Source organism: Acomys minous (assembly GCF_964271855.1).
Source record: "Acomys minous genome assembly, chromosome: 20".
NCBI classification, from domain to species: domain Eukaryota; kingdom Metazoa; phylum Chordata; class Mammalia; order Rodentia; family Muridae; genus Acomys; species Acomys minous.
The window spans coordinates 9,863,183-9,889,869 of NC_140502.1; the positions used below are offsets into that span (position 1 = coordinate 9,863,183).

A 26,687-nucleotide genomic window follows, 5' to 3' on the forward strand; every position below is an offset into this window, starting at 1 on the left:
CTATCTTGAACTCCAACTAGACATGAAAAGAGTAGAACTCTTCAGTCAATATATCAAAAATATAAAACAAAGAAAGAATAGGAAAGGCCACAGGGAAAAGACACCAACTCACATACAAAGGTATACAATATCAGATCTCTCAGAAACTCTAAAAGGCAGAAAATATGGGATTTCAAAGCTCAGATAATACTTCTCTATCCAGTAAAATTAGGCCATGAAATTGATGAAGAAAGTAGGACTTTTCAAGATAACCATGAACTCAGTCTGGTCATAACCACCAAGCAAGACTCACAGAAGATAACAAAATTAATATCACGCACATGAGAGGAAGAGGTAAGCAGGACAGGAAGGAAGAAATGGTGTCCAACACAGGAAACAGCAATTCTCCAACATTAATAGAGGATGAAGGAAGGAACAAATAATCTGACCAACAAGTCGGATTACCTTACAGGTATGAGAATCTCAGTTCAATCCCCCAGAGCCACACAGAAAATAAAGCCAGGCATAAGCTTGAAAAGTGGTTCAGCAGTTAATAGCACCCATGTCAAGAGTCTCACAACCAACTCTGATTCCAGCTCTAGTAAGTCTTATGGTCTCTCCTGGCCTCTCTAGTCACTACATTCATGTGTACATACGCACAGAGAGAGACACTTAATTTAAAATGAAATATTTAAAACATAAAATCTGAGCATGGAAACACGAGCTTATAGTCACTGTGCTGAGGATACAGAGGCAGGGCTCATAGGTCAGCCAACCTTGTATACTTGGCAAGCTCTTGGCTATTGAGACGCATTGTGTCAAAAAATAAGTGGTCCTGTGTGCATGCACACATGCATACACACACACACACACACACACACACACACACACACACACACGACAGCTCAGTGATTAAAATGCTTGCTATGCTAGTATAAAGACCAGAGCTCAGCTCCATAGAAGTCCACATACAATGTCAGATTGACATGGAAGCCCATCTGTAATTCCATCTTGGGAATACAGAGACAGTAGATCCCCAGAAAAAGTTGGCTAGGGTGAGATCTGGGTTTGACTGAGAGATCCTGACTCAATAAATAAGGTGGAAGAGCAGTCAAGGATGATTCACGACATCAGCCTCCACGGCTCCACATGCCCATGTGTTCAGAGACGTGTCTATACACATGCAAGTACACAAACACATACATATGCACACCACGAATGCACATAAAATATAAAATAATAGGATAATAGCACTTAATGGAACAAAATAGCAAAATTTAATATTGCATCAGTGTTGCTTTCTGATTAAACCAATGATCAAATCCAAACACATGCAAGTTGCACCAAAATAAGGTTAAAATCCTCATCTGAGATATCCTCAGAACTTTTGCTGTGCGAATCTCTTCCCCCCCCCACCCCCCGAATGAATTTGTAGGTTAACCCAGAAATGGATTTAAGACTGTGCAGGTGATCGTGATAGTAGCTTTTTAGACCCAAAATGTGGTTAAATGGATTGTGTGGGCCACAGTTTTGCCTAAAGGCCAAGGTCAGTGATGAAGGGTGGCTGTTTTAAAAAAAAAAGTGTGAAAGTCCCATGGTGATTGGTGTTGGACCTCACCCACCACATCCTGTGCATCTCCCTCACCTACTGGACTCAGTACACACACACACACACACACACACACTCACACACACACACACACACACATACCATTCAGCACTGGTCTTGTCAGTAGTATGCTGCCAACACTCCCTGCCCTACTCTGCCTTGGTGAGTCCTTCATAAGAGGGGTGGAATCAAGAGCAGGAGAGGGAGAAACAGAGTCTCATCATTGCTGTTTTCTAGGGCTATGTGTGAGCCAGAGGATCAACACTGAGAAACGTAAGTCCTTCCTTCAGAGCCTCTGTAGGATGGTTTTGAGAAAAAAAGTGGGGTAGATATGTAGTGGTTCACCTGGGATGCCTGCCTCTGGTTCCTTTACAGAGACTCTCCCGAGACCTGTCATCTGGGCCAAACCCAGTAACATGGTCCCAAAAGGGAACTCGGTGAACATCTGGTGCCAGGGGACTCAGAGGGCTTCTGAGTATCAACTGTACTTTGAAGGAAGTTTGTTTGCCTTGGAGAGACCAAAGCCACCTAGATCAATGAGTAAAGTCAAGTTCTCCATTTCACAAATGACGTCACACTCTGCAGGGAGATACACCTGCTTCTATCAGAGTGGGGAGCTCTGGTCAGAGTCCAGCGACACCCTGAATCTGGTAGTGACCGGTAAGTATCTTGGCTTTTAGATGTAGAGTCACCCTGGCATGAATCATGAGGAGTTCCTGGGTTCATAAATACTGAAAACTCTTTACATCCTACTCTGACACTGTGTATCTTGGCTGAGAGTCAAGGCATGTGTCCAATCATGGCTGCTTCCTACAAGGGCAATCTTTAAGGTCAGCTCTGAGCCTGGGCATCAAGTATTAGGTGAAGATCTGTAAAAGATAGTTCTATAACAGGCAGCTATGTGCAGGGGTGTGATTAAGGACTTAAAACAAGAGAATAAAAGCTGGGCAGGAAGACGTTAACCTGTGATGGAGTTTCTTCAGAAAATGTAGCCAGCCACACACATAGTCCTCAAGGTGAATCAAGCTCGAGAAATCACATAATGGCCTAGTAAAACCACAAACAGCCCTTGCGCATGCATGGTCATGAGAATATTAGTCACACTGGCCAAAAGGTGGCTCATTGGATGTCACGAATAAGAGAGCTTGCTGTTCAAGTATGAGAACCCGAGCTTAAATCCCCAGAATCCACGTACACTAGAACCGGGCAGGGAACAACATCAGATTGCTGGAGCCTGATGGTCAACAGCCTAGATGTGCATTCAGTGAGACCCGGTCTCGAGGGAATAAGATGAAGAAGGATAAAGTAGGGCACCCAATATCTTCCTCTGGCCTCCACACCTTTGCTGACAGGTACACACACTTATAGACACACAGGAGCCATATTCATACTACAACACAGTACGTACCACACACAATAACACAGAGGGGGAAATAGTATGCAAAATAAATAAATAAATAATAAACCAGTATCTAAAAGGTAGTAATAGCACTAGTGTCGCTTGGTGAATAAATGGACAAATGTTTGCATGGTGCGATGTTACTTACAAAGGAAGAAAATGCTGGCACATTTTATGATGTAGCTGGACCTGGATGGCGTTATGTTAATGGAGACAAACCCGCCATGGGAGTACAAATACTATCTAAGTGAACTTAACAGAGTTGCCTGGAATAATCAGATCTCACAGACACAAAAGAAATGTAGAAGAGCGGTTGTCAAACATTGGGCAGGGAGAAAGGGAGTTGTTTAATGGTGTAAAGGTCTCTGGTTTTGAGAAGCAAAAGTTCTGGGGGTGAAAGACACTAATGGTTTGTTGCAGTCTCATATGTGAAACGGCTCTGAACAAGTGTCTGCAAGTTCTTGTGTGAACAGGGATTGATTGAGTGTGTGTGTGTGTGTGTGTGTGTGTGTGTGTGTGTGTGTGTGTGTGTGTGTGTAGAAGATAATTTCAGGTGTCCTTTTCCAGAAACCATTCACCTTATTTTTTGAGAGTGTCCCTCATTGGTCTTTAGGTGCACCAAGTGCATACACTAGACTAGCCGGCCAAAGAATCTGTCTGTCTCTTTCTCTCCAGCAGTGGGATCACAGGCATGTGTCATCATGCCTGGGTTTCTATGTGAATATTGGAGATCAAACCCAGACCTGAGGATCAAATTCAGGACTTTATCAATTGAGATACTTCCACAGCCTCCCCCCCCAAAAAAAATGATTTCTTTAGTACAGGGTAAATTCCAGGAGGCCTCAACCCTACACACAGAATTAAAGGCAGCTGAGGAATAATGATTGCAGAAGAAAAGCCTTATCCAGGGAAGAGCACACCAATTGGTTATCCCACACCTAATGATCAACCCTGAAACCCTGAAAGCATACAGATGAGTAGCAGTTATACAGACTGAACAGGTTGTACTTATTTATTTAGGAATATGTGTATTCATATCTGTGTGTGTATGTGTGTGTGGTTGTGTTGTTCTCTGTGTGTGGGTGTGTGTGTGTGTATGCATGAGTGTCTAACCACCATTAATTAAAAGAGGCTACAAGTTTGAGAGAGATCAAGGACAGGTGTATAGGAGGGTTTGGAGGGAGAAAGGAAAACGGCAAATGATGTAATTATACTATAATATCAAAAACTAAATTTTTAAATGCAAATGGCTATCATGTCCCTGTGTTTCTAATGCAGTGATTCTGGGTAGGAGCAGTGCACATACAGGCTTCCAGGTGACACTGGTAGTTTTGGCACTAAGGACCAAATATAGAATCATGAGTAGAGATGCAGAAGCTGTGGCCCAAGGGCCTTAGTCCTGAGTGATCATGGATCCATGTGTGACAAGATAGCACAAGTTTAGGAAACAGAAGCTTCTCGGACTCTAAAGACTGGTATCTGGTCATAGGGACAGGAAACGGGAGACAGAGAAGTTGCAGGGTAATAATGCTTTATATATATAACAGTTCCACTCCTCTCACAGGTCTGTATGACACACCCAACCTCTGGGTCCATCCAGGGACCGAAGTAACCCTAGGGGAGAATATCACCTTCTCCTGCCACCTAAAGACTGCAACCAGCAAATTCTTCCTGCTCAAGGAGGGAGGACCCAACCACGTCCAGCACAGATATGGAAACACTCAGGCAGAGTTCCCCATGGGCCCTGTGACCAGAGCCCAGCAAGGAACGTACAGGTGTTTTGGCTCTTACAATGACTATGCATGGTCTTTCCCCAGTGAGCCCGTGACACTACTCGTCACAGGTAAGGACGCTCTCACCCACGTCTTAACCACAGTTCTAGGGGATGCTTTCAGCAGTGATGAACGAGATAGCAAAGAGTTCTCTGCTTCTTAGAGATCCAGTTGGGCACTCGGAACACCACACCAGAGAGTCAGAGAAAATGAAGTAATAGAGAATAGAAAAGGAGACTTAAGATTCTTATCTTTTATAATTATTCTTCACTTGTAGGAGGTGTTGGGAATACCAGCCTTCCACCCACGGCCCCTACCTCTTCTTTTGGTGAGTCGCTTCTAAATTATCCAGAAAAGAGCTGGGTAAATTGCCTACTACACAAGCTTGAGGACCCAAGTTGGATGCACAATACCCATGTAAAAATCCAGGCGTAGTGCCTTCTACCTGTAATCCTAGTGCTATTGACAGAAAAACAAGAGGATCCCTGAGCCTCAACAGCAAACTAGTCTAGTTGAACTTGAAGGTTTATTGAAAGATCCTGTCTCACAAACTCAGGTGGATAGGGCTTGAAGCTGTCTTCAGTGTTGACCTCTGGTCTACAAACACAACAACAACAACACACACACACACACACACACACACACATCATAGGAAAGATCAAAGCTTTCTACTGACATTTAACATGTGGCACTTACTCATAACATCCATTTAGTGTACAATGCCTACCAGCAGCTGCTACCGTCAGTCAGCTAAACACCCTGGCCTTTGTGAAACTTGTATCTCAGCAATATGAAACAAATGAAGAGTTGGTCAGGACAAGTAAATGCGTCCTCTGTCACATAGAGAAGAAGTGGTGGTGTAGGAAAATATATCCTAAATTGATCAGGAGGGAAGGTGGCAATATGAAAGAGGATTCCCCAGAATGGGAAGCCACTGAGCTGATGGCAACTGAGAATATACACAGAGATTCAGGGAAAGGGAGATGTGTAGCCAGGTAGAGACAGCCTAAGGCAGTAAGAATGTCTGAGTGATATAGAATAGTAATGAGGCCAATGGGGTTGAAAACAGTTGCGTGGGCTAGTTCCATTTCGTTTTTTAATTTGTATTATTTATTTTTGAGAATTGCCTACAATGTTTCAATCATATTCAACTGCTCATAGATTCACCTCCCTACCTACCAAACTTTTGTGTCATTTTTTAATTCATCAAATACAATTTTTTTCCACATTTCTCTTGGGTATGTAGCCTTCCACCAAAGCATGGCCAACCTGCTAGGAGACAAACCCCTAAATAAGCTTCACTCTTCTTCCCCAAGAAGCTATCAAATGCCAGTGGCTACTCACCCAGGGGTGGGACTTCATGCTTATCTCCTCTATCCATGTTGAGAGTGGGTTTACACTGATATTTCACGCATCTTATTAATGCTAACATAATAGCTATGAGTTTGAATAGGCAACTGCTATGCTGTGGTCACAAGACACTAGTTCCTTGTAATGATCCACCACCTCTGGCTCTTAAAGCCTTCCCACCCCCTATTCCACAGTAGCCTCTGATCCTAGGGATGAGGGGATTGATAAAGCCCACTTAGGTCTAAGCATTCTACAGTCTCTTATTCTCTAGTCTGTTTTAGTTACCTTCTTCTCTACTGAGAATTTAATTGCTGTTGCTGTGATAAAAAAAAAACACCCTGGCTAAAAGCAACTCTAAAAAGGAAGAGATGTATTCAGCTTATACTTTCAGGTCTCAGACCATCATGGAGAGGGAGTTAAGAGAAGAGTTCATGCAGCTAATTACAACATATCCACAGTCAAATACAGAGAGAAATAAACACATTTGTGCTGTTTCAGCTCTAATCAAATGTTCTCCTGTCCTGTATCATTCATACACCCTATGCCCAGGGCATGGTAACATCCACAATAGGTTGGATCTTCACATATTAATAAATAATCAAAGTGATCCCACACAGGCATGCCCATAGACCAGCCTGATCTAAATCATTGCTCATTTGAACGCTTTTCAGGCAATTCTAGATTATGAAAAGGACATTTAAAACTGCCCATCACAGAGGTGATGATAGGATTGGGGGGGAGCAGCTCATGTCAGACGATGAAAAAATTGCCAAGTGTGTGGACTTGTTTTCATGTTAGGAGAAATAAATTGTATTGAATAAATGAGGAAATTGGGGCTCCTTTAGAGGATCTGTCTGGCACAAAGACACAGGTATTAGTACTACAGGTGGATCCATGCTTCAGTTCACCCATCTCTTTGTTAGTCTATTGCCAGATGAAGCTCTTAGGGGCTGGAATTCTGGGCATAGAGCACCCTGAGAAAGCCATAAGATGCAATAGAGACATATACAGAAGAAGAAAGATTTCAAAGGAAGGGACCAACACCTTCCTCTGTTCATCCCTTCTTCCTTTCCTTATGCTCAGATTATTGGGAGTATGACATTTCAACCAAAGAATCAGGACTACAGAACGGTAAGTGAACATCAAAAACTATAGCCTCTGGAGAAGGCACAGGAAAAGTCAAAGAAGAGGGAGGATGGGATGGGAGTAACATCTATCAACAGCTACCCTGTCTTCTGACTCCAGACCCTACCTTCTGGGACCACACAACTCAGAATCTCATTCGGATTGGTCTGGCATGCATAGTCCTGATGGCTCTAGTGTGGCTTTTGGCTGAAGACTGGCTCAGCAAGAGGAAGAACCGAGAGGGCACCAACAGATTAGCAAATTGGGAATGCAGGAGAAGATGGAGAATGCAACATTCCCTTGAAAAGGAAAAAAGAGATACAGTATCTATGGGAGAACTGAAGACAACTCTTGAAGCTGGGGCTATGTGAGCTCTGTGCTGCACCGTGGATGAAGAGAGAGGTCTTTTCAGAAATGAAGAGGTAGATTATTTGGAAAAGCATCCTAAAGGACATGGTGAGATGAAGGCTCTAAGTTTCTACTGTAAAAAAAAACATATACAGGGGGAGGTAATCCCCCTCAGGAACAGTCATAGGGGATGGGAATAAGGGGAAAATGGGAGGGAGGGAAGAATAGGAGGATACAAGGGATGGGATAACCATTGAGATGTAACAAGAATAAATTAATAAAGGAGAAAAAAAGTAAAAAAAAAAAAGAACCAATTGTGTTAGAGGAAGGGATAAATTCTTTTCATATTAGAACCTTATTTTGTTTGTTTGTTTGTTTGTTTTTCATTGTTTAACCAAGTTCACTTGACCTCTTCAGTGTGACTGTGGTCTCTGTCTTCTATTAAAAGAACTCTGAGGCTGCAGTGAGAATCACAAAATAATAATAATAATAATAATAATAATAATAATAATAATAGTCTATAAAAGCAAAAAAAATCTCTGTTTCTGTTAAGCTTTAAGTACTCTAATGCTTCCTTATTACAAGCTATACCTTTACCCACTCTTGTCATTCCTAGAAATAGCTACCTTCCAATGTGATGGCCATGAGAATATTTCTTTACTTGTATGGTTTTTATCTAATTTTATTTATTTATTATCCGTATGGATGTTTTGGTGTATGTATGTCTGTGCTCCATTTGTGTAGCTGGTATCAGATCCCCAAGGACTCAAGTTACAGATGGCTGTGAGCTACCATGTGTGTACTGGGAATTGAATCCAAGTCCTCTGAAAGAGCAACAAGTGCGCTTAACAAATGAGCCATATTTTCAGCTACATTCTCAATTCATTTTTATATTTTGTATACATGTGTGTAAGATGCATCTGTGTACATACATATGCTCTGTCACTCAAATGAAGGTCAGAGAACACTTTCATGGAGTCAGTTTTTCTACTTCCACTCTTTCAATAAATGTATTCACTTACTCATTTTACATCCCTATTGCAGCCGCCTCTGTCCTCTCCTCCTGGTCCTACCCTCCCACTGTCTTCCTCTTTTCCCCTTCTCCTTCTCCTCAGAAAAGGGCATACCTCCCCTTACAAACCCACCTCTGCCCATCAGGTAACGTCAGGACTTATTACATCCTCTTCTATTGAGGCCAGACAGGGCAGCCCAACTAGGGGAATGTGATTCAAAAGCAGGCAACTGAGTCCATGTCATATGTAAAACCCACTCCCTTTGTTGCTAGGGGACCCACATGAAGACCAAGCTGCCCAGCAGTTATATATGTGTTGTGGGCCTACGTCTAGTTCATCCATGCTCTTTGATTTGTGTTTCAGGCTCTGTAAGCCCCTATACACCTAGGTTGGTTGACACTGTTGGTTTTCTTGAGGGATTCTTGTGCCCTCTGGGACCTTCTATCCTTCCCCACGCTCCTTAACAAGACTTCCCTAGCTCTACCTAATGTTTGGCTATTGGTCTCAGTGTCTGTTTGTTCTGCTATTGAGTGGAGCCTCTCAGAGGAAAGTCATGCTAGGCTCCTGTCTGCAAGTATATCAGAGTATTGTCAATAGTGTTGGGGGTTGTCTCTCTCTAATAGGGTGGGTCTCAGGTTGAACCAGTCATTAGTTGGCTCTTTGCTCATCTTCTGTTCCATCTTTATCCATGAACATCCTGCAGGCAGGGAAATTTTTGGGTAGAATGTTTTGTAGGTGGGTTGGTGTCCCCTTCCATCCACTGGAAATCCTGCCTGGCTAGGGGATGGCCCCTTCAATTCCTTTGTCCCCTCAGCTAGGAGTTGCAGCTGAGTCACCCGATTGCATCTCAGGAACCTACCCTGTCATAGGTCTCCAGCTTGCCTCAGAGATGCCCACACCCACAGTTTCACTTCTCTCTGCCAGCCTACTGTCCTCCCACACTCCCTTCATATGTGGTCCCCACCATCACTTCCCTCAGCACTCCCTCTCCTATCTTATTCCCTCTCTGCAAGCATTTCCTCTGTCTATTCTATTTCCCCTTTTTTAAATGAAATTCAAGCATCCTCCCATGGGCCTTCCTTGTTACTTAGTTTCTTTGGGTCTGTGAATTTTAGAATGGTTATCCCATAATATATGGCTAATATCTACCTATAAGTGAGTATATACCATGTGTGTCTTTCTGGGTCTGGGTTACCTCACTCAAGGTGATTTTTTCTAGTTCTATTCATTTGCCTGCAATTTTCATGATATCTTTGTTTCTAAGAGCTGAATAGTATCCCATTCTGTAAATGTACCACAATTTCTCTAACCATTCTTCAACTGAGGGATATCTAGGTTGTTTTCAGTTTCTGGCTGTTACAAATAAAGCTACTATGAACATACTTGTGCAAGTGTCATGGTTTCCTACTTCCACATTTCAAAAAAATATTTCTTTCATTTTTTGAGATTACAATATAATTACATCTTTCCCCCCCTTCCTTTTCCTCCCTTCAAATACTCCCATAGTCTCCTCCTTACTCTCTTTCAAATTCATGGCCAGTTTTTCATTAACTGTTGCCATACACACATATGTACATGTATATGTATATACATATATATTCCTAAATACATAAATTTTATGTAATCTCCAAAGACTGAATACAAGTTTTAGATTAATCCTGCAAGTGTTTTTAACCTACTGAGCCTTCTTCTTGCTAGCCTGGCCCTATTTCTTTCTTCATTCTCTTGTATGCAAGAATTCCACTTGAAATAAGTACCAAACAATATGAATAAGTAGACATATGCTGTCCTGGATAGTATTGTGTTAACTTGATACACATTAAAGTCATTTGGAAGAGGGAACCTCAGTTGAGAAAATGTTCCCACCAGATTGGTCTGTATGGAATCCTACAGTACATTTTCTTCATTGATGAGTGAAGTAGGGGGCCCAGCTTACTGTGGGCAATGTCATCCCTATGCTGCTGACCCTGGTGCTATAAGAAGATGGGCTAAGCAAGCAACGAGGAACAAGGCTCTACCTCAGCTCCTCCTTCAAGGTTCTTGTCTTGATTTCTCTCGTAATGGATTGTAGTATGGAATTATAAATTAAACTAAACTCTTTGCTCCTCAAGTTATTTTTGGTCTTGGTGCAGACACCATTGCAACCCCAACCAGTAGAAACACAAACTATGAAGAAATACTGCAGAGACATAGATGCGTCCTAGCTGGATCTCAGTCAAACCTTGGTTTCCCATCTATACTCCATGTATGTCCTAGGGATTGGACTTGTGATCAGTCTTGGTAGCAAGTGACTTTTCTAGATGATCCATTACCCCAGCTCTTGATAATTCCTTATAATAGTATCAGAACCCTATCAGTGTGCTCATGTCCATATTCCCATATGGACTATGGGTTCATGTAAATTGATCATATTCTCAGTCTAAAAGGAGATATCAGGAAACACACAGAATATACATGTGAATACACATAGAACTTGAGATTCCTGGGTCTTGCTATTGATATAGAATATGCAGTCCATCATCTCTTTCCTCCTTGAACTGTTTGACCACCACATTAATATATTAATACAAATCACCATTCCTTCCTACATAGACACCTTAGGTCAAATACATCTTTAAAGATAATTTTTCTCTTAAGTAACAAGGGATATTCCTAAACCCAAAGAAATTATATAACATTATTATTATTATTATTATTATTATTATTATTATTATTATTATTATTATTATTTGGTTTGAGTTGGTTTGCTTTGCTTTGTTCTGATTTGTTTTGAGACAGGATCTCACTATGTGATCCAAGCTGCTCTTGAACTCTTGAGCCTCCATCCTCAACCTGCCAAAAATTTGAATTGTGTTTCCATGTTTGACTTAATACAAAGATTTATAGGAGAAAGGAATATCAAGGAATTAATTTAGACCCCAACATACATGTCACTCACTGCACTGTAGGCAATTGATGACTGTACCCATAGCCAGCGGAGATCCAAATTGAATTTTCTTCTCTCTTTTTCCCTTTGGCAGAACTTTCTAACTTAGTATCAAGTTATAATCTCCCAAAAGCATATTCAATCCAAGATTAAATGGATTTGCTTCTAGTGAGTTTGTGGCATGTTGAATTTTCTCCGTTCTGATTTATGACAAAAGAACTGTCATCTTAAACAAATTATCATGTAAGTTAGAAGCATTTTATGTGCCTATACCTAGAGTCTGGATTGGGCTTAGTAAAGGAGCCTCCTTGAGAGAATATGGAGAAAGGTTCTGACTAGCCCTAACGCTGTGCTCTTAACTCATAAATAAAAAATCTCTCACACTGATCGCAAGCAACTCCCAGCAGCTCAATACTGCATTTACATTTTGTGAGATACTGAACACAGTATTTTAAACATCAAGATTAAGAATGAAGAAGAAAAACACCAAATCACCTCAGGTGCTAAGCTAAATTATATTTGAAAGCATTATTCTTGACTTTTTTTTTATAGCCCCGTCCCTCCTCATCTCCCAGTCCTACCCTCCCTCCCTCTCTACCATCCCCCTCCCTTTGTTACTCAGAAAGTGGGAGCCCCCACCCCGACCCCTTCCACCCTGGCTCATCAAATCATATCAAGACTTAGCAGTTCTATTCCCCTGTGGCCTGGCAAGGCGGTCCAGCCAGGGAGGATTTAATTGAAAAGCTAGCAAGGGAGGCTTCCTTTACTAGAACACCCACATGAAGCCTGAGATGCCCACCAGCTACATTTTGGTAGAGGGCCTAGCTGCAGTCCGTGCAAGATCCTTGGTTCATGCTTCCTTGTCAGCAGGCCTCTCTGGGCCCTAGTTAGTTGGCTCTGTTGATCATCTTATGAATCTCCTGTCACTTTCAGGTCCTTTTCTCCTGTCTCTCACTTTTTACAAGGCTCCCTATGCATCAAATAATATTTGGCTATGAGTCTCAGCATCTGTTTTGAGGCACTTCTGAGTGGAGCCTCTCAGAGTCCAACTCTACTTGACTCCTCTCTGAAATCATAGGAGGGACATCTAGGATGTTTCCAGATCCTGGTTATTATGAATAAGTCTACTGTGAACATAGTTAAGCAAGTGTGTTGTTGTAGGGTGGAGTGTCCTTTGGGTATATACCCAAGAGTGGTAAAGCCAGCTGGGTCTTGAAAAAATACCTAATTTTCTAAGAAAGTGCCAGGTGCATATCCAAAGTGGTTGTAAAGTTTGCATTCCACCAGAAGTGGAGGAGTGGCATTCCCTTTTCTCCACATCCTCACCAGCATGTGCTGACACTTCAGATTTTGATCTTAACCATTCTGATGAATATAGACATTGAACTTTCCTTTAAGTGTTTCCCTGCCATTCAAGATCACTTTGTCAAACATTTTTTCTGCATATAATGAGATACTCATGTGATGTATTTTTCTTTCAGCTTGTTTATATGGTGGTTTACATTGATGGATTTTCATATGTTGAATCATCCCTGCATCCCTGAGAGGAAGGCTACTTGGTCATAGTGAATGAAATATTTGATATGTTTTCAGATTTTGTTTGTGGTTTTTTTTGTTGTTGAGTATTTTTGCATCAAAGCTTATGAGTGAAATTGGTCTGAATTTTTCTTTCTTTGTTGACTCTTTCTGTGGTTTAGGTATCTGTAAATATCTGTTCGGTCCATTTGATTCATGACATATATGTTTCATTATTTCTCTATTTTTTTTTTGCTATCTTTGTGATCTAGTTATCCATTGTTGAGGGTGGGGTGTTGAAGTCTCCTACTATTAATTTATGGGGTTCAGTGTGTGATGTAAGCTTTAGTAATGTTTCTTTTAGGAATGTGGGTGCTTTTGCATTTGGGGGCATAAATGTTCATAATTGAGAATTGAAATGTTTCCTTTCATGAGTATGAAGTGTCTTTCCCCATCTCTCTTTATTAGTTTTGGTTGGAGGTCTGTTTTATTAGATACTAGAATAGCTACTCCAGCTTGTTTCTTGTGGCTGTTTGCAAGTGAATGGATGGATCTGGAAAAGATCATCCTGAGTGAAGTAACCCAGATCCAGAAAAACACACATAGTATATGGTCACTTATAAGTGGATATTAGCCATATAATACAGGATAAACATACTATCCACAAACCTAAAGAAGCTAAGTAATAAGGAGTACTCTAGGGGAAATGCTTAATTTTCATTCAAGAGGGCAAATAAAATAAAACTTGGAAGCAGGTGAAAAGAGGGAACAGGGTAGGAGCTGTCTATAGATGCCCTCTAAAAAGCAAGGGATCAAAGCAGATGCTGAGACTCACAGCCAAACTTTGGGCAGAGCACAGGTCCTCTTATGGAAGAGTGGGAGAAAGTAAAAGGACTCAGAGGGGAAAGGAGCTCCTCAAGAAGATGAGAGAGAGAGAGAGAGAGAGAGAGAGAGAGAGAGAGAGAGAGAGAGAGAGAGAGCGCCAAAAGAGAGGGCCTCAGGAGAAACCAACCCTATCCTGTCTTTAAAATTATCAATTAAGTTTATTTTAGACAATTTTGCATATGTACACCTTTCATGATGATCACTTATACACTCCTAAATTCCCACCACACCAGCCTACCCCATCATCTCTGCAACGTCCTATGTTCATTTTGTTTCTGACCCACTTAGATTAACCAGGGCCATCTGTGTGATTGTGGGTGTGAGGCTTTCCTATGGAGTCTGTAGTGGGTAGACACCTAAAGACAGTAATTCTTCCCTCTGCATGATACTATCAATAGCCAAAAGCTCAGTGCATATCACTATATTGAGATAATAAATTTGTTATGTTACCTTCCCTGTGGCATTTTGTTGTGGCATTGCTGACAGACAACGTGCATCATATCTGAGTAAGATTTTGATATGTTGTCCATTACAAAAGTCAGATTCATTTAGCATTTTAAAAAATCATACTTTCAGGGGACTTCCAAAATGGCAGCACCAGAGTGTATTATAACTGAGTGGCAGAAGACCAGAGATTGCATTTATGGTGAATAACATGACAGCTGATTCCCAAACACCTACAATCAGTGTTTCCAGGATGGAAGGGGGCATACTAGGAGCTGGGATGCATAGTTCTAGGAACTCCACAGATGTCTCCTGGGTACAAGAATCACACAAGATCCCTTAGTGCCAGGTATGATCTGCCCACATAAAGCATAGGTCCCCAGTCGCAGGGAGGCTATACTCTAGCAGCCAAACTTGGGATTCCTCCCATCTCCCAAAGGGAAGCATCTGAATACTAAGTTCAGGAGTCACACAGATCCTGGTTATTTCAATCCAAAGTTTCAGGGATGGACTTTGAGATATATCTCTCATAGATAGAAGAGGACAGACATAAATACACCATAAGGAGAATGAACAAGGAAAACGTGGTACATGTGCACAATGGAATTTATTCCATTGTAAAGGAAAATAATATCATAACATTTGCAGGAGATCATGTTATAAGAAATGTCCTAAACTCAGAAAGATAAATATCAAGTATTTCCTTTATATGATAATCATGGTCTTTAATTTTATACATGGGAATTGGAGAGATGGCTCAGCAGTTAAAAGCACTCACTGTTCTTCCAAAGGACTCAAGTTTGATTCCCAGAACCCATGTCATGCAGCTCACAACTTCCTGTAAACCCAGTTCCATGAGGATCTGGCACCTCTGACCTCCGCTGGCACTGACATTCAAATTCACATACCCACTTTACATACTCAAAAACTACACTCAATTTAAAAGTCATTTTGACTTTTTAAAAAAATTTTCTACGTGTATGTGGAGGGAATATCATTCATCAAACTAGAATGAGGGCTTTTGAGAGGCTAGAAAAGAGGGCTCCGTGGTTGTAACAGAGAGACATAAAGATAATAGAATGCATGGGGCATGAAGGCAGAAGGAAGGCTGGTGATGAGAGAAAGAAGAGAACCAGCAACAAGATTGTAGGGAAGATATAGGGGAGATGGGTCAACAAAACCAATGTTGTCTAACACCATATGTAAACGCCATTAATTGATTAGTAGGATAACTTTACTTGAATGTGTGTACGTGTGCCTATTTGTTTGTATGCGCACTTCATGAACGAAGTGAACATGGAATCCAGAAGAAGATACCAGATTACTCCAAACTTGTGGTACAAGTAATTGTTAGCTACCTGATATGGGTGCTGGGGACCGAACCCATTCCTCTGAAAGAACAATATGCACTCTTAACTACTCATCCATCTCTCCAGCCTCCTGTATGCTAACTTTAAAACTCATACAAATCCTTACAATAATTTTATGCAGGTTTTTATTTTATTAGATTAGAAGGTACAACACCACACACACACACACAGAGAGAGAGAGAGAGAGAGAGAGAGAGAGAGAGAGAGAGAGAGAGAGAGAGACCACATGTGGATGTCAGAGAATAATCTGCAAGAGTTGGTTCTCTCCTATTCCCATGTGGGTCCTGAGGATTGAACTCAGGTCATCAGGCTTGTCTGAAGTCACTTTTACCCAGTGAACCATCTAACCAGCCTCCAAGAGAATTTTTGTAATAATCTCTTCATAACCCATTGTTATGCACATCTGCACTGATGTGATATCACCCACCAAGCACATGAACAACTTAACAATGGCTATACTCCCAAAGAAAACTTTCTCTCCCTCCCTCTCTCTCTCTTTCTCTCTCTCTCTCTCTCTCTCTCTCTCTCTCTCTCTCTCTCTCTCTCTCTCTCTCTCTCTCTCTCTCTCTCTCTCTCTCTCTCTCTCTCTCTCTCTCTCCTATTTCTTTTCATCGCTTATTAACTGCAAATAGCCCCTCAGCTCATAGTTGGAGCTTTCATAGTCATCCATTCCTGAATCCTTTACTAGCTAGATCTCATGCAGTATACTTTTATTTTTTTATCTTTATCTATTTCAAAATTAAATTATCCTATTTAGAGCACATTATATATAAATACCACATTATGTATTCATTGGAGACCACGATGGTGATCATCACCTGAGGGAAGTTCTGAGCTCCCCACCACCCACCATGAACACACACACACACTATCATCATCCTACATATTTGGAATCATCAATGAGACTTTTATTATGTCAAAACTCATATACATAGATCCAGCTTCTATTTTAACCCTGAATTTCCAAGTGATTTTTTTTTGCACTAAGCATTGAGTGTAACCATCACTACTTTCTAAGTTTTTAAATCTTAGGCAATTATAGAAAGCTGTCCAGATGGCTCAATAAGTAAAAGAAAATCTACTGCCAAGCCTGACAACCTGACTTCAATACTCCATAAAGGAGAGAGCCAACTCTAGCATGTTCTCCTGATGTCCACAAGGGTTCTGTGACATGTCCAGATGAACACACAAACACATCAAAATATAATAGGAAAAAAATTAATGGAAATTCTACATCCAGTAAAGGAGGCATTCTGCATTTCTCCTCTCCAGTCCCTGGCAACCAATAATTGGCCTCTATGCATTGGCTATTTCAAGGGCATTCTGATGAGCAGAAACCACAGTACTAATAGACATCTTGTAATGTGCACCACCCACTCAATAAAGAATCTGGCCCATGTGGTCAATTTTACTAAAGATAAAAGCTCTGATATAGAGGAAAAAATGGCTGAAGGTTTTCTCCCTGAAAACTCAGGATTTTGCATGCACACGCACTCGCGCATGTACACACACACACACACACACACACACACACACACACACACACACACGTGCCTACGTCAGTATTCATGCTGGATGAAGAAATACTTAAGAATTTCCTCTTTTAACTTTACAAGAGATATGTTAAAATCTCCAGCTTTGGGTCACCGAATGATCCCCAACTCCCACATCTGCTTCTTTGATATCAGAACTGCAAGGTTTCTTAAACAGTTTATATGTATCAAGAGTAATTGGTACTCAAAAGAAGTTAGCTCTCTGGACCACCCAGGCATAACCCATTAACACCTGAGGCAGGTAAAGAAAGCAAGTCAGAGCCAGTGAAAAAGTCCTAGTTTGTCTAGATGTACAAGAAATAAGCCACACCTTGGGGAATCCCCACAGTAGGGAAAAATTGACTGAAACCTGATCCCACTTCCCTAAGACCAATTACAAACAAAGTCACGGTTTTTCTCTAATTCTCATTGTGAATGTGTGGCCATCAGCTCCCCAGAGAGCAAGGCCATGCAAAGAATACAAACACACAAATGCACACATGTACACACACACATACACACATCAGCAGCAGCAGCAGCAGCGGCATCATCACAAGGCTCAGGAACCAACATAGAAGTGGGGCATAAAAACAGTAAAAAAAAAAAAAAGAAGAAGAAAGAAGAGGAGAAGGAAGAAAAGAAAAGACAAAAAGGAAATAACAGAGGTCTGGAAGAGTGCATTGAAACAGTGTCCCCTGGATATGACAGACTGCATTCACGAAGCTAAAACAGCTCTGGTTGCCTGCATATGATCAGCCAGTCAATACTGTACCAGGAAGAGGACCTAGGAACTCCCACCTCTCAATGAGGAGTTTCTGACTGTTGGTGGCTCCTGGGGAAGGGAGAATAAGCTTTGTTTTAGGGGTGTGACCCCCGGAAGGTCAAGCACACTCTGGCCCTACACACATGAGTATTAAAAAAGGACATAATTTGAGAGCTAGATCTGGGACATGGGGCCAGAGAGTAAGAACCATTATGACCCAAACACAATGTATCTTTGTATGAAACTTGTTTCTCAAAGTTCCTTTAAAACATTGTATTTTTATGAACTGTGAGATTAACGGCTTTAAAAACAAAAATAAATTTTAACATAAACTACATAATGGAGGATTCAGCTTCAGGTCTGCAAAAAAAAAATCCTTCTAGAAGCCTCACAGCAAACCCTCAGGCTTAGAGTATTCTGTGGAAGCACCCCCAACCAATAAGTGCTAAGTCCAGACAGAGGCAGACACAGAACATAGTATCAACCTCTCCTGTGCTGGGGCCCAGGATGTAGCTGCATGAATGTTTTCCCACTGGGCTCACCTCTCCTGCTCCCTGGAGTCCTGCTGCCAGGGTGTGAAGATGGTCCCAGGGTAAGTAGATAATGATCAGCCATAAACTCTTTTTTTTTTTTTGTCTGTTTGTCTTTTGTTTTCAAAGTTTTTGTCCATGTCAGGCAGCCACTGTCACAGTAGTACTGGGGTAAGCCCTCAGAGCACCGTGGCAGACAACAGACTCATGCAGTCACACGTGCTGGCCAGCAGGTCACTGGGGCATTTGGGCATCAGATTCTCTCAGTGCCCTACGACCAAAAGACTGTCCTATTCAGGATGATGTCATAAGTTCCATAGAGGTTAATACTAACATTTGCTGCCTCTGAGATAAAACTCAAAATTGTCCTGGTCAAAGCAATCTGCAACTTCACTGGGAGGAGATCGTAAGTAACCCACCCCAAGAGAAGGACAGAGGGTGCAGATCAGGTAAGCTAAGATCGATCTCACAGTCACTTTGTTCAAACCAAGGAGGACTGAGGCTGTTTCAGAAATAAAATTCTATATCCTTATATAAATATGTCCAAGAATAATATATATCTTTTCTTATATCAAAAATTATTAAGAAAGAGGCCACGTAAGCATTAAATGTAAAAGAAACTCAATCCTTAGGAAATATTAGTTTCGGTAAAGTCAATAGCTAGCCATGCACAAGCCACTGAGAACTCTATAAGAAAAGCAATGAACAACAAACTAATGGATTGAGCTAGAAATGATCATAATGAGTGAATTAACCCAGAAGCAGAAAGACTCAAATGGTATATGCTCACTTATATCTGCATATTAGCCCAAGGGGCATGTCCCACGAAAGCCTTCACTTACCAGGAAACTGAGACAGAGGGGAGGACATCCTATTGGGACTCTAGATGAGAGAAGCATGGGAGAATGGCAAAGTAGAAGGATCCAGAGGGTCCTAGAAATCTACAAGTAGAACATTATGATAGGCAGATTTGGGCCCAGGGTTCCCGCTCAAACTAAGACACCAGCCAAGGACAATACAGGCCATAAAACTTTAAACCCCTGCCCAGATCTAGCCAATGGTCAGAACATTCTACACAGTAGAGTGGAGAGTGGGATATTACTTTCTCACATACTCTGGTGCCTCACCTTTGACCATGTCCCCTGGAGGGGGAGACCTGGTGGCACTCAGAGGAAGGACAGCAGGTTACCAAGAAGAGACTTGATACCCTATGAACATATACAGGGGGAGGTAATCCCCCTCAGGAACAGTCATAGGGGAGGGGAATAAGGGGAAATGGGAGGGAGGGAGGAATGGGAGGATACAAGGGATGGGATAACCATTGAGATGTAACAAGAATAAATTATTAAAAAAAATAAAATGTTAAAAAAAGCACCTGTGCTCTAGCCACTGACATTTTAACTTAATTGGCTGGCTGAGGGTGGGTTTTGGTGAGCCGAGGGCTTTAGCCAGCACCTGCCAGGAGACTCTAAGATGTCAGTCCCTTTCCAGATCACCTGGGTCCGGTAAAGTAGGGATGCTATTATAGAAAATATTTTTTTTTAATTTTTTTTTTTTTACTTTCTTAAACAAGTTCTCATGTAGAATGAGCTGGCCTTGAATTATGTTCAAAGATGACTTTGAACCTCTAGAGTTCTGGGGTTACAAGCATGCACCACCGTGGTTCTGGGGTGTTGAACCGAAGGCCTTGTACATGCTAGGCAAGCAGTTTGCAAACTAGGCTACATGCCACTCGGAAAACTGAGGGGTTATCTCCACTCCACAGTGACACAACATTTAACATTTTGTTAAAATACATAGCCTTGGCTCCTGAAGCTTCCTGGGAGTATACAACAAAGATAAGACAAATCCAACTACACTTCAAATTGTCTTAAGGTCATTTTGAGGATGGGCCAAGACAGCCACAATACTAAAGGGCTCATTGCTGCAGGAACCAACTATGGTTGAGACTTTGGGAACTTTCAGTCCCATTTCTACTTGACTTCCAGAGAGGGATGAAGGGCTATCACTCAAGTGGGTCCCTGGTGGCCAGTGGTGTAATCACCCATGCTCACCTTAAAAAAAGCCTTCATAGAATCCCACCCCAAAAGTACAGGGCTTAGAGGAATTTTCGTGTCTGTGAATGGAATACTTGCACATGCCAGTAAAATAGACTACCCCAACTCCTCGAAAACAAGATACTCTGGCTGGAGATCCTGATGCATCGCATTCAGCCTCTTACACTGGCCTTCCTGCAGCTGTTACCTGTGTCCTTCAGAACAGTGTAACTGGTGGGCAAATGTACACTGATGTGTTTTCCCGAGCCAATCTAGCCGACATAGCTGAACTTAGCACATAGGGCATTGTAGAAGCCTCCAAACTGCAGTCAGTTAGTCAGAAGTACAGATTGCAACTTCAGACAGATTGCCACGTGAAATTCAGTAGCTTGATAAACAAATAAATGAAATGAAGGCTAGAATTATGAATAAGAAATAGAATGCTTGCTTTACCACGTGTGAAACAAGCCCTAGGTTCCATTCCATTCCTGTCCCACCCCTCTCCCCCCTCCCCACCCCATCCCTCTCTCTAACACACACACACACACACACACACACACACACACACACACACACACACACCAGAAGGCCAAGACTTATTTTGAAGACCAGCTGACCTTAAGTTTTAGATCAGCTTCACACATGCTGGAGTTACAAGTGTGTGTTGTCACACTCAATCAGAAGATATTGATGTGCTTGTGTGTGTGTGTGTGTGTGTGTGTGTGTGTGTGTGTGTGTTCATTTAAATCTAGATTCATGAAATGGTTCAGCAGGTGAAGGTGCTTGCCATCAAACCTGACAACCTCAGTTCGACCCCCATCCCCAGGACCCACATGACAAAAGGAGAAAAATACCTCCACCTATGTGCAACATGGCACATGAGCCCCACCTTCACCACACCCACATACACACCCACACAAATAAATAAATAAATAACATTTAATAAATATTTAAACCCCTACCCAGATATAGCCAATGGGCAGAACATTCTCCACAGCTGAGTGGAGAGTGGGGTATGACTTTCACACAAACTCTGGTGCCTCATATTTGACCATGTCCCCTGGAGGGGGAGACCTGGTGGCACTCAGAGGAAGGATAGCAGGTTACCAAGAAGAGACTTGATACCCTATGAGCATATACAGGGGGAAGAGGTCCCCCTCAGTCACAGACATAGGGGAGGGGAATAAGGGGAAAATGGGAGGGAGGGAGGAATGGGAGGATACAAGGGATGGGATAACCATTGAGATGTAACAAGAATAAATTAATAAAAAAAATTTTAAATCTGATTCCTACATAAAAGAAATAAAATATTTGTCATTCTTTCCCCCCATTACCATCTCTTGTCTTGCCTCATCTCAAGCTCCCTTTGACTATCATAGCCCTTTAATGTTCGACGTTAAATTTAAATGTTTGACTCTTAAGACATTAGCACCATAAAATAACTCCCTGCCCTGGAGTGGATAAGTCTAATTGCAATCCAGGTTTGCAAACCACAGATGTTGAGCAAGAACAGCATGGGACTAGTGCAGAAATCAGTCTGCACCTATTCCTTTCCTAGATAGAAGTTTCTCATGGGTGGGATTGATTTCCCAGGACCCAATCACAGAGCTTGGGGGAGGAGTCAACCACTTTTAAGAGGGCTTTCCCACACCTGAAGCACGGTGAGCGCGAGCAAGTGCTGGCTGTGAAGAGGTGAGCAATAATTCTGCTTTTTACTCTTCCTTTGGGTGTTTCTGTGCTAAAAAAGTTTCCTCCTCCCTTTCTCTGAATGTTTGGATGTCTTGCCTGAAAGAATTATGGGGTCCAGGGTTTATGCTCAAATTTGATTCCTTGAAACAGGGACTCCTGTAGCCCAGGCTTCAATTTGCCCTATAGCTTAAGATGTCTTTGAACTGATGGATCTTTTTGTCTCTACCTCTAGAGTGCTGGGGCTACAGACTTATGCCTGTACTGAATTTATGCAGTGCTTTGTGCATGGTTATTCGAGCACTCAACCAAATGAACCGAGCCCACAGGCTTTCTCTGTGCAAAGTCTGTGGTGGGCTTGGAGAAGCCCTCCCCAATGACTTACAACAGTTTTTCTTCTGCCAGAACCATAGTCCGTAAGTGAATAATGGTTCAGAGACTCAGAGGCAGGAGTGATGTTCATCTGAGTTAAGAATGTGGGAGTACATAGAACACAAAGACGCAGAAAACTGCATCACCTGAGTCTGCCAGGTCCTGGGCCAAGCTGTGTGTTCCAGGTCCTGGGAAAAATGCTATGGTTTTGTTCTGAGAGCCCCTCTCCTTTCCCCCCCACCCCTATTCCCATCCCCTTATGTTTTGGGAGACAGGGTCTCACTGTAGTCCAGGCTAGCCTCAAGCTCATGACAATTCTGCCTGCACATCATTTGCATGTGTGTCCTAGATGCAGGTGTTAATCCTCTTGTCTTTCCATGTCTCCAGACCAGGCATTTTCAGTGTTTCCTTCAACATTCTAGCGATTCACAACCTTAACTCTCCATTTAACCTTTGTGTATCTGACTCACCTGGATACAGCAGCCTGCGGTGAGGGATCATGGTCTTAAGTGGCAGATCTTATTCACCCAGCCACTCCAGAACTCAGCCCCCACATCCCCAGCCAGTTAGCACAGAAGAGTGGGAAGCAGGGGTTTTGACATCACAGCTTGGAGGTCTCAGGGAGCTTTCTATACCAACTCAGGTTTGTACCATGTACCTCAGAGTAATGCACTCAGGTACCCACTTCTACACCCAGTACATGCTCACAGACACTTTCACAGCCTCCTTTGTTTTTCTATGGTGTTTTTACAGAAAGGATGTTTGGCCTTCCCAGTTCTTTATTTGATGTGGTGCTAAGGACGAAACCCAGGGCCTTCTGCAGCTCAACACATGCTCTACTCAGAGATAACCTGCCCAGTGCCTCCATAGAATCCAACTGCTAGCTGGGTCTTTTTCCTTTCTTTTTAGTTGTATGAGCTGGATTATCTACCCAGTCTATGAAGAGTCAGTTTATAACTTCTTTGCGCCATGGTCTTGTGGTGTCGTTGCATCCTTCCTACTCATATTTTTTAATCTATTTATTTTTATTTTATGTGCATTGGTGTTGTTGCCTGTCTGTATGAGGGTGTCAGATCTGAGTGTTGAGAGCCGCCATGTGGGTGCTGGGAATTGAACCTGGGTCCTTTGGAAGAGCAGTCAGTGCTCTCAACTGCTGAGCCATCTCTTCGGCTGCTAATTTAAAATAAAATGTCTAATTCTGTGGAGGTAGGTTTTTTTTGTTTTGATTTTGTTGATTTGGGTTTTTAAATTTATTTTTTACATATACATTTATATTATCACACATATGGTAGTTTTATTTTTATTCCTGGTTTTCTTCCCTTCTTTATATCCTGGCCACAGTTTCCTCTCCCTCCTCTATCTCCTCCAAGTCCCTCCTCCACACCTCCTCTCTGCCCCCCCCCCAATTCACCCCTCCTTTGTTTCTCTCCAGAAAGAAGCAGGCCTCCCATGGATACCAACCAACCAAGGCTTATCAAGTTGCAGTAAGACTAGGTGCCTCCCCTTGTATTGAGGCTGGGCAAGGCACCAAAAGCAGGCCGAAGAGTCAGAGACAGGCCCCTGCTCCAACTGTTAGGAGTCCCACAAGACGACCAAGCTCCACAATTGTAACATATGTGCAGAGAGCTTAGGTCAGTCCCGTACAGGCTCCCTGGCTGTTGGTTCAGGCTCTGTAAGCCGCCCCTATGAGGCCAGGTTAGTTGATTCTGTGAGCCACCTAAGTAGCTGGGATAGCGAGCGTGCACCGGTAGACCCAGCGTGTTTCTGCATGCTTTTAAGCTCCACATCTGTATCTTTTCCCGGTGGCCATTCTTGAACCACCCCCATCCAAAGAAGACCTCACTTCCTCTCACTTTACAGCACTGGCTCTCAACCTTCCTGATGCTGCTACCCTTTAATACAATGCCTCATGTTGCGGCAACCCCCCACACACGTAAAATTATTTTCATTGCTACTCCATAACTGTAATTTTTGCCACTGTTATGAATAATAATGTAAATACTTTTGGAGACAAAGGCTTCAAAGGGACCGTGACCCACAGGTTAAGAACAGCTGGCCTACAGCTTCTTGGATTCTAGCAAAGCACTGTACAATGGAGCATTGCCCAGTGTCTTATTCCAATGTAGTGTGTGGTTAGTGTGTGCTCTTTCTGCTGTCCCTCCTCCCCAGGAGCACTAGACTCTGTATTTACTGGATCACATTGATATCCCAAAATTGGTTTTGCAAATGCCAGTGAAATATAAATGTTAGTGACTTATGCCAAATGAGAACAATACCGAATAAGATACTTTTGGAAATAAACATCTTCTGCTATGCACAATGTTAGAGGCAAGTCCATCAGTGTCAAAATAATGAGCAAATCCATCACCTAAACCTGGTACCTAAGCCCTCAGCGAATTTAAAGGATGCTCTTTGGTCCTTCTCTTACCTGTTTCCATGTTGTAGTTGAATCATTGCTCTCGGGACAGGATCTTACTGTGTAGGCCAGGCTATCCTCAGATTTTCACAGAAATCCGTGTCGTTAAGCTTAAAGGTCTTGTCTAAATAATTTTTTCCTCAAATTTCATATTCTTCCAGGGACCAGGAGTGTATCATGCATGAGTTTCTGGGTTGGATCCTCAGCACCCACACAAACTTGTTACCTACTAAATGCCTGTAATCTCCTACCTCAGCCTCCCAAGCCCTGAGAATACAGGTGTGAACTGTGACTACTACTGATGGTCTGAGGTTTTTAACTGGCTCCATGCGAGATACACCTGGTTGTTTTAACTGTAGCTACATCACACATAAAATTTTCTTTTGCTGTAATTATTCATCAGTCTGGAAATTATTCGCCGTAATGACCACCAGCCTGGAAAACCCATTCACTTTTCATTTCATTTTACCCACTGTCTCTCCTAACTTACATGCTTTGTTTAATTAATCAATTCATTCATTGGATTCAGTTATGGGCACTGAAATCACAGGTTCCGTAGATGAACTAGGAAATAGAATCTTCACCTAGGTGCTAAAGTCAAACTTTGCTAATCTTTTGCTCTCCTGCTTTTTAAAAGATCTGCCCTATAAAACATTCTCAATTAACTTTTTCGGCACCTGCTTTGTTCCCGGCTGAGCCTGACCCTGCACTGGGAAATAAACAGGGACAATATCCTTGCCAACATCCTTTTGTGCTTAATTAATTAATGTTCTATCCCATTAGGAACTGTCCCTCTGTCCCTCCCTCCTCTCCTTCCAATTACTTCCTCTCACATTCCTTCCCTCCCCCTGCACCCCTGTGGGTATCAGCCCATCTTGGCATATCAAGTAGGACTAGACCCATCTTCTATTGAGGCTAGACAAGGCAGTCCAGTCAGGGGAAAGGGATCCAAAGGCAGGCAACAGAGTCAGAGGCAGCTCCTGTTTCTACTGTCAGATGTCCTACATGAGCACCAAGCTGTGTACTTGCTACATATGTGTGCAGGGCCTAGGACTGTCCCCTGGGTGTGCTCTGATTGGTGGATCAGTCTCTTTGAGCACCTATGGTTCCAGGTTAAGAGGTTTTATAGGTTTTCTTGTGGTGTCCTTGACTTCTCTGGCTCTTTCTTTTTTTTTTTTTCTTTTTTTTTCCTCCTTTATTAATTTATTCTTGTTACATCTCAATGGTTATCCCATCCCTTGTATCCTCCCATTCTTCCCTCCCTCCCAATTTCCCCTTATTCCCCTCCCCTATGACTGTTCCTGAGGGGGATTACCTCCCCCTCTATATGCTCATAGGGTATCAAGTCTCTTCTTGGTAACCTGCTGTCCTTCCTCTGAGTGTCACCAGGTCTCCCCGTCCAGGGGACATGGTCAAAGGTGAGGCACCAGAGTATGTGAGAAAGTCATATCCCACTCTCCACTCTACTGTGGAGAATGTCCTGTCCATTGGCTAGATCTGGGTAGGGGCTTAAAGTTTACCGCCTGTATTGTCCTTGGCTGGTGCCTTAGTTTGAGCGGGACCCCTGGGCCCAAATCTGCCTATCATAATGTTCTACTTGTAGGCTTCTAGGACCCT

At 42.4% G+C, this 26,687-nt stretch overlaps 2 protein-coding genes across 4 annotated transcripts in view; both read left to right on the forward strand.

Annotated features, from left to right (window-relative positions):
* Nucleotides 1–1,657: 1,657 nt before the first annotated feature.
* LOC311591276 (natural cytotoxicity triggering receptor 1-like) lies at nucleotides 1,658–7,772 on the forward strand. Of its 2 annotated transcripts, XM_084770735.1 has the most exons (7): nucleotides 1,658–1,750; nucleotides 1,826–1,861; nucleotides 1,964–2,248; nucleotides 4,552–4,830; nucleotides 5,037–5,087; nucleotides 7,193–7,240; nucleotides 7,355–7,772. In XM_084770735.1, exons 1-7 carry the CDS (start codon nucleotides 1,717–1,719, stop codon nucleotides 7,603–7,605), a joined length of 984 nt encoding a protein of 327 aa, XP_084626861.1. In that variant the 5' UTR covers nucleotides 1,658–1,716; the 3' UTR covers nucleotides 7,606–7,772. The 2 variants fall into 2 exon arrangements, with proteins under 2 accessions (XP_084626861.1, XP_084626860.1); XM_084770734.1 differs by having other exon boundaries at nucleotides 1,680–1,861.
* A 14,482-nt stretch (nucleotides 7,773–22,254) lies between these two features.
* The window catches only part of NLRP2 (NLR family pyrin domain containing 2), a 49,824-nt gene continuing 45,391 nt past the window's right edge, over nucleotides 22,255–26,687 (forward strand). For both annotated transcript variants that reach the window (XM_084770701.1, XM_084770702.1), the window contains exon 1: nucleotides 22,255–22,288. The gene's annotated coding sequence lies outside the window, so the exon portion shown is untranslated. The remainder of the gene's footprint in view (nucleotides 22,289–26,687) is intronic.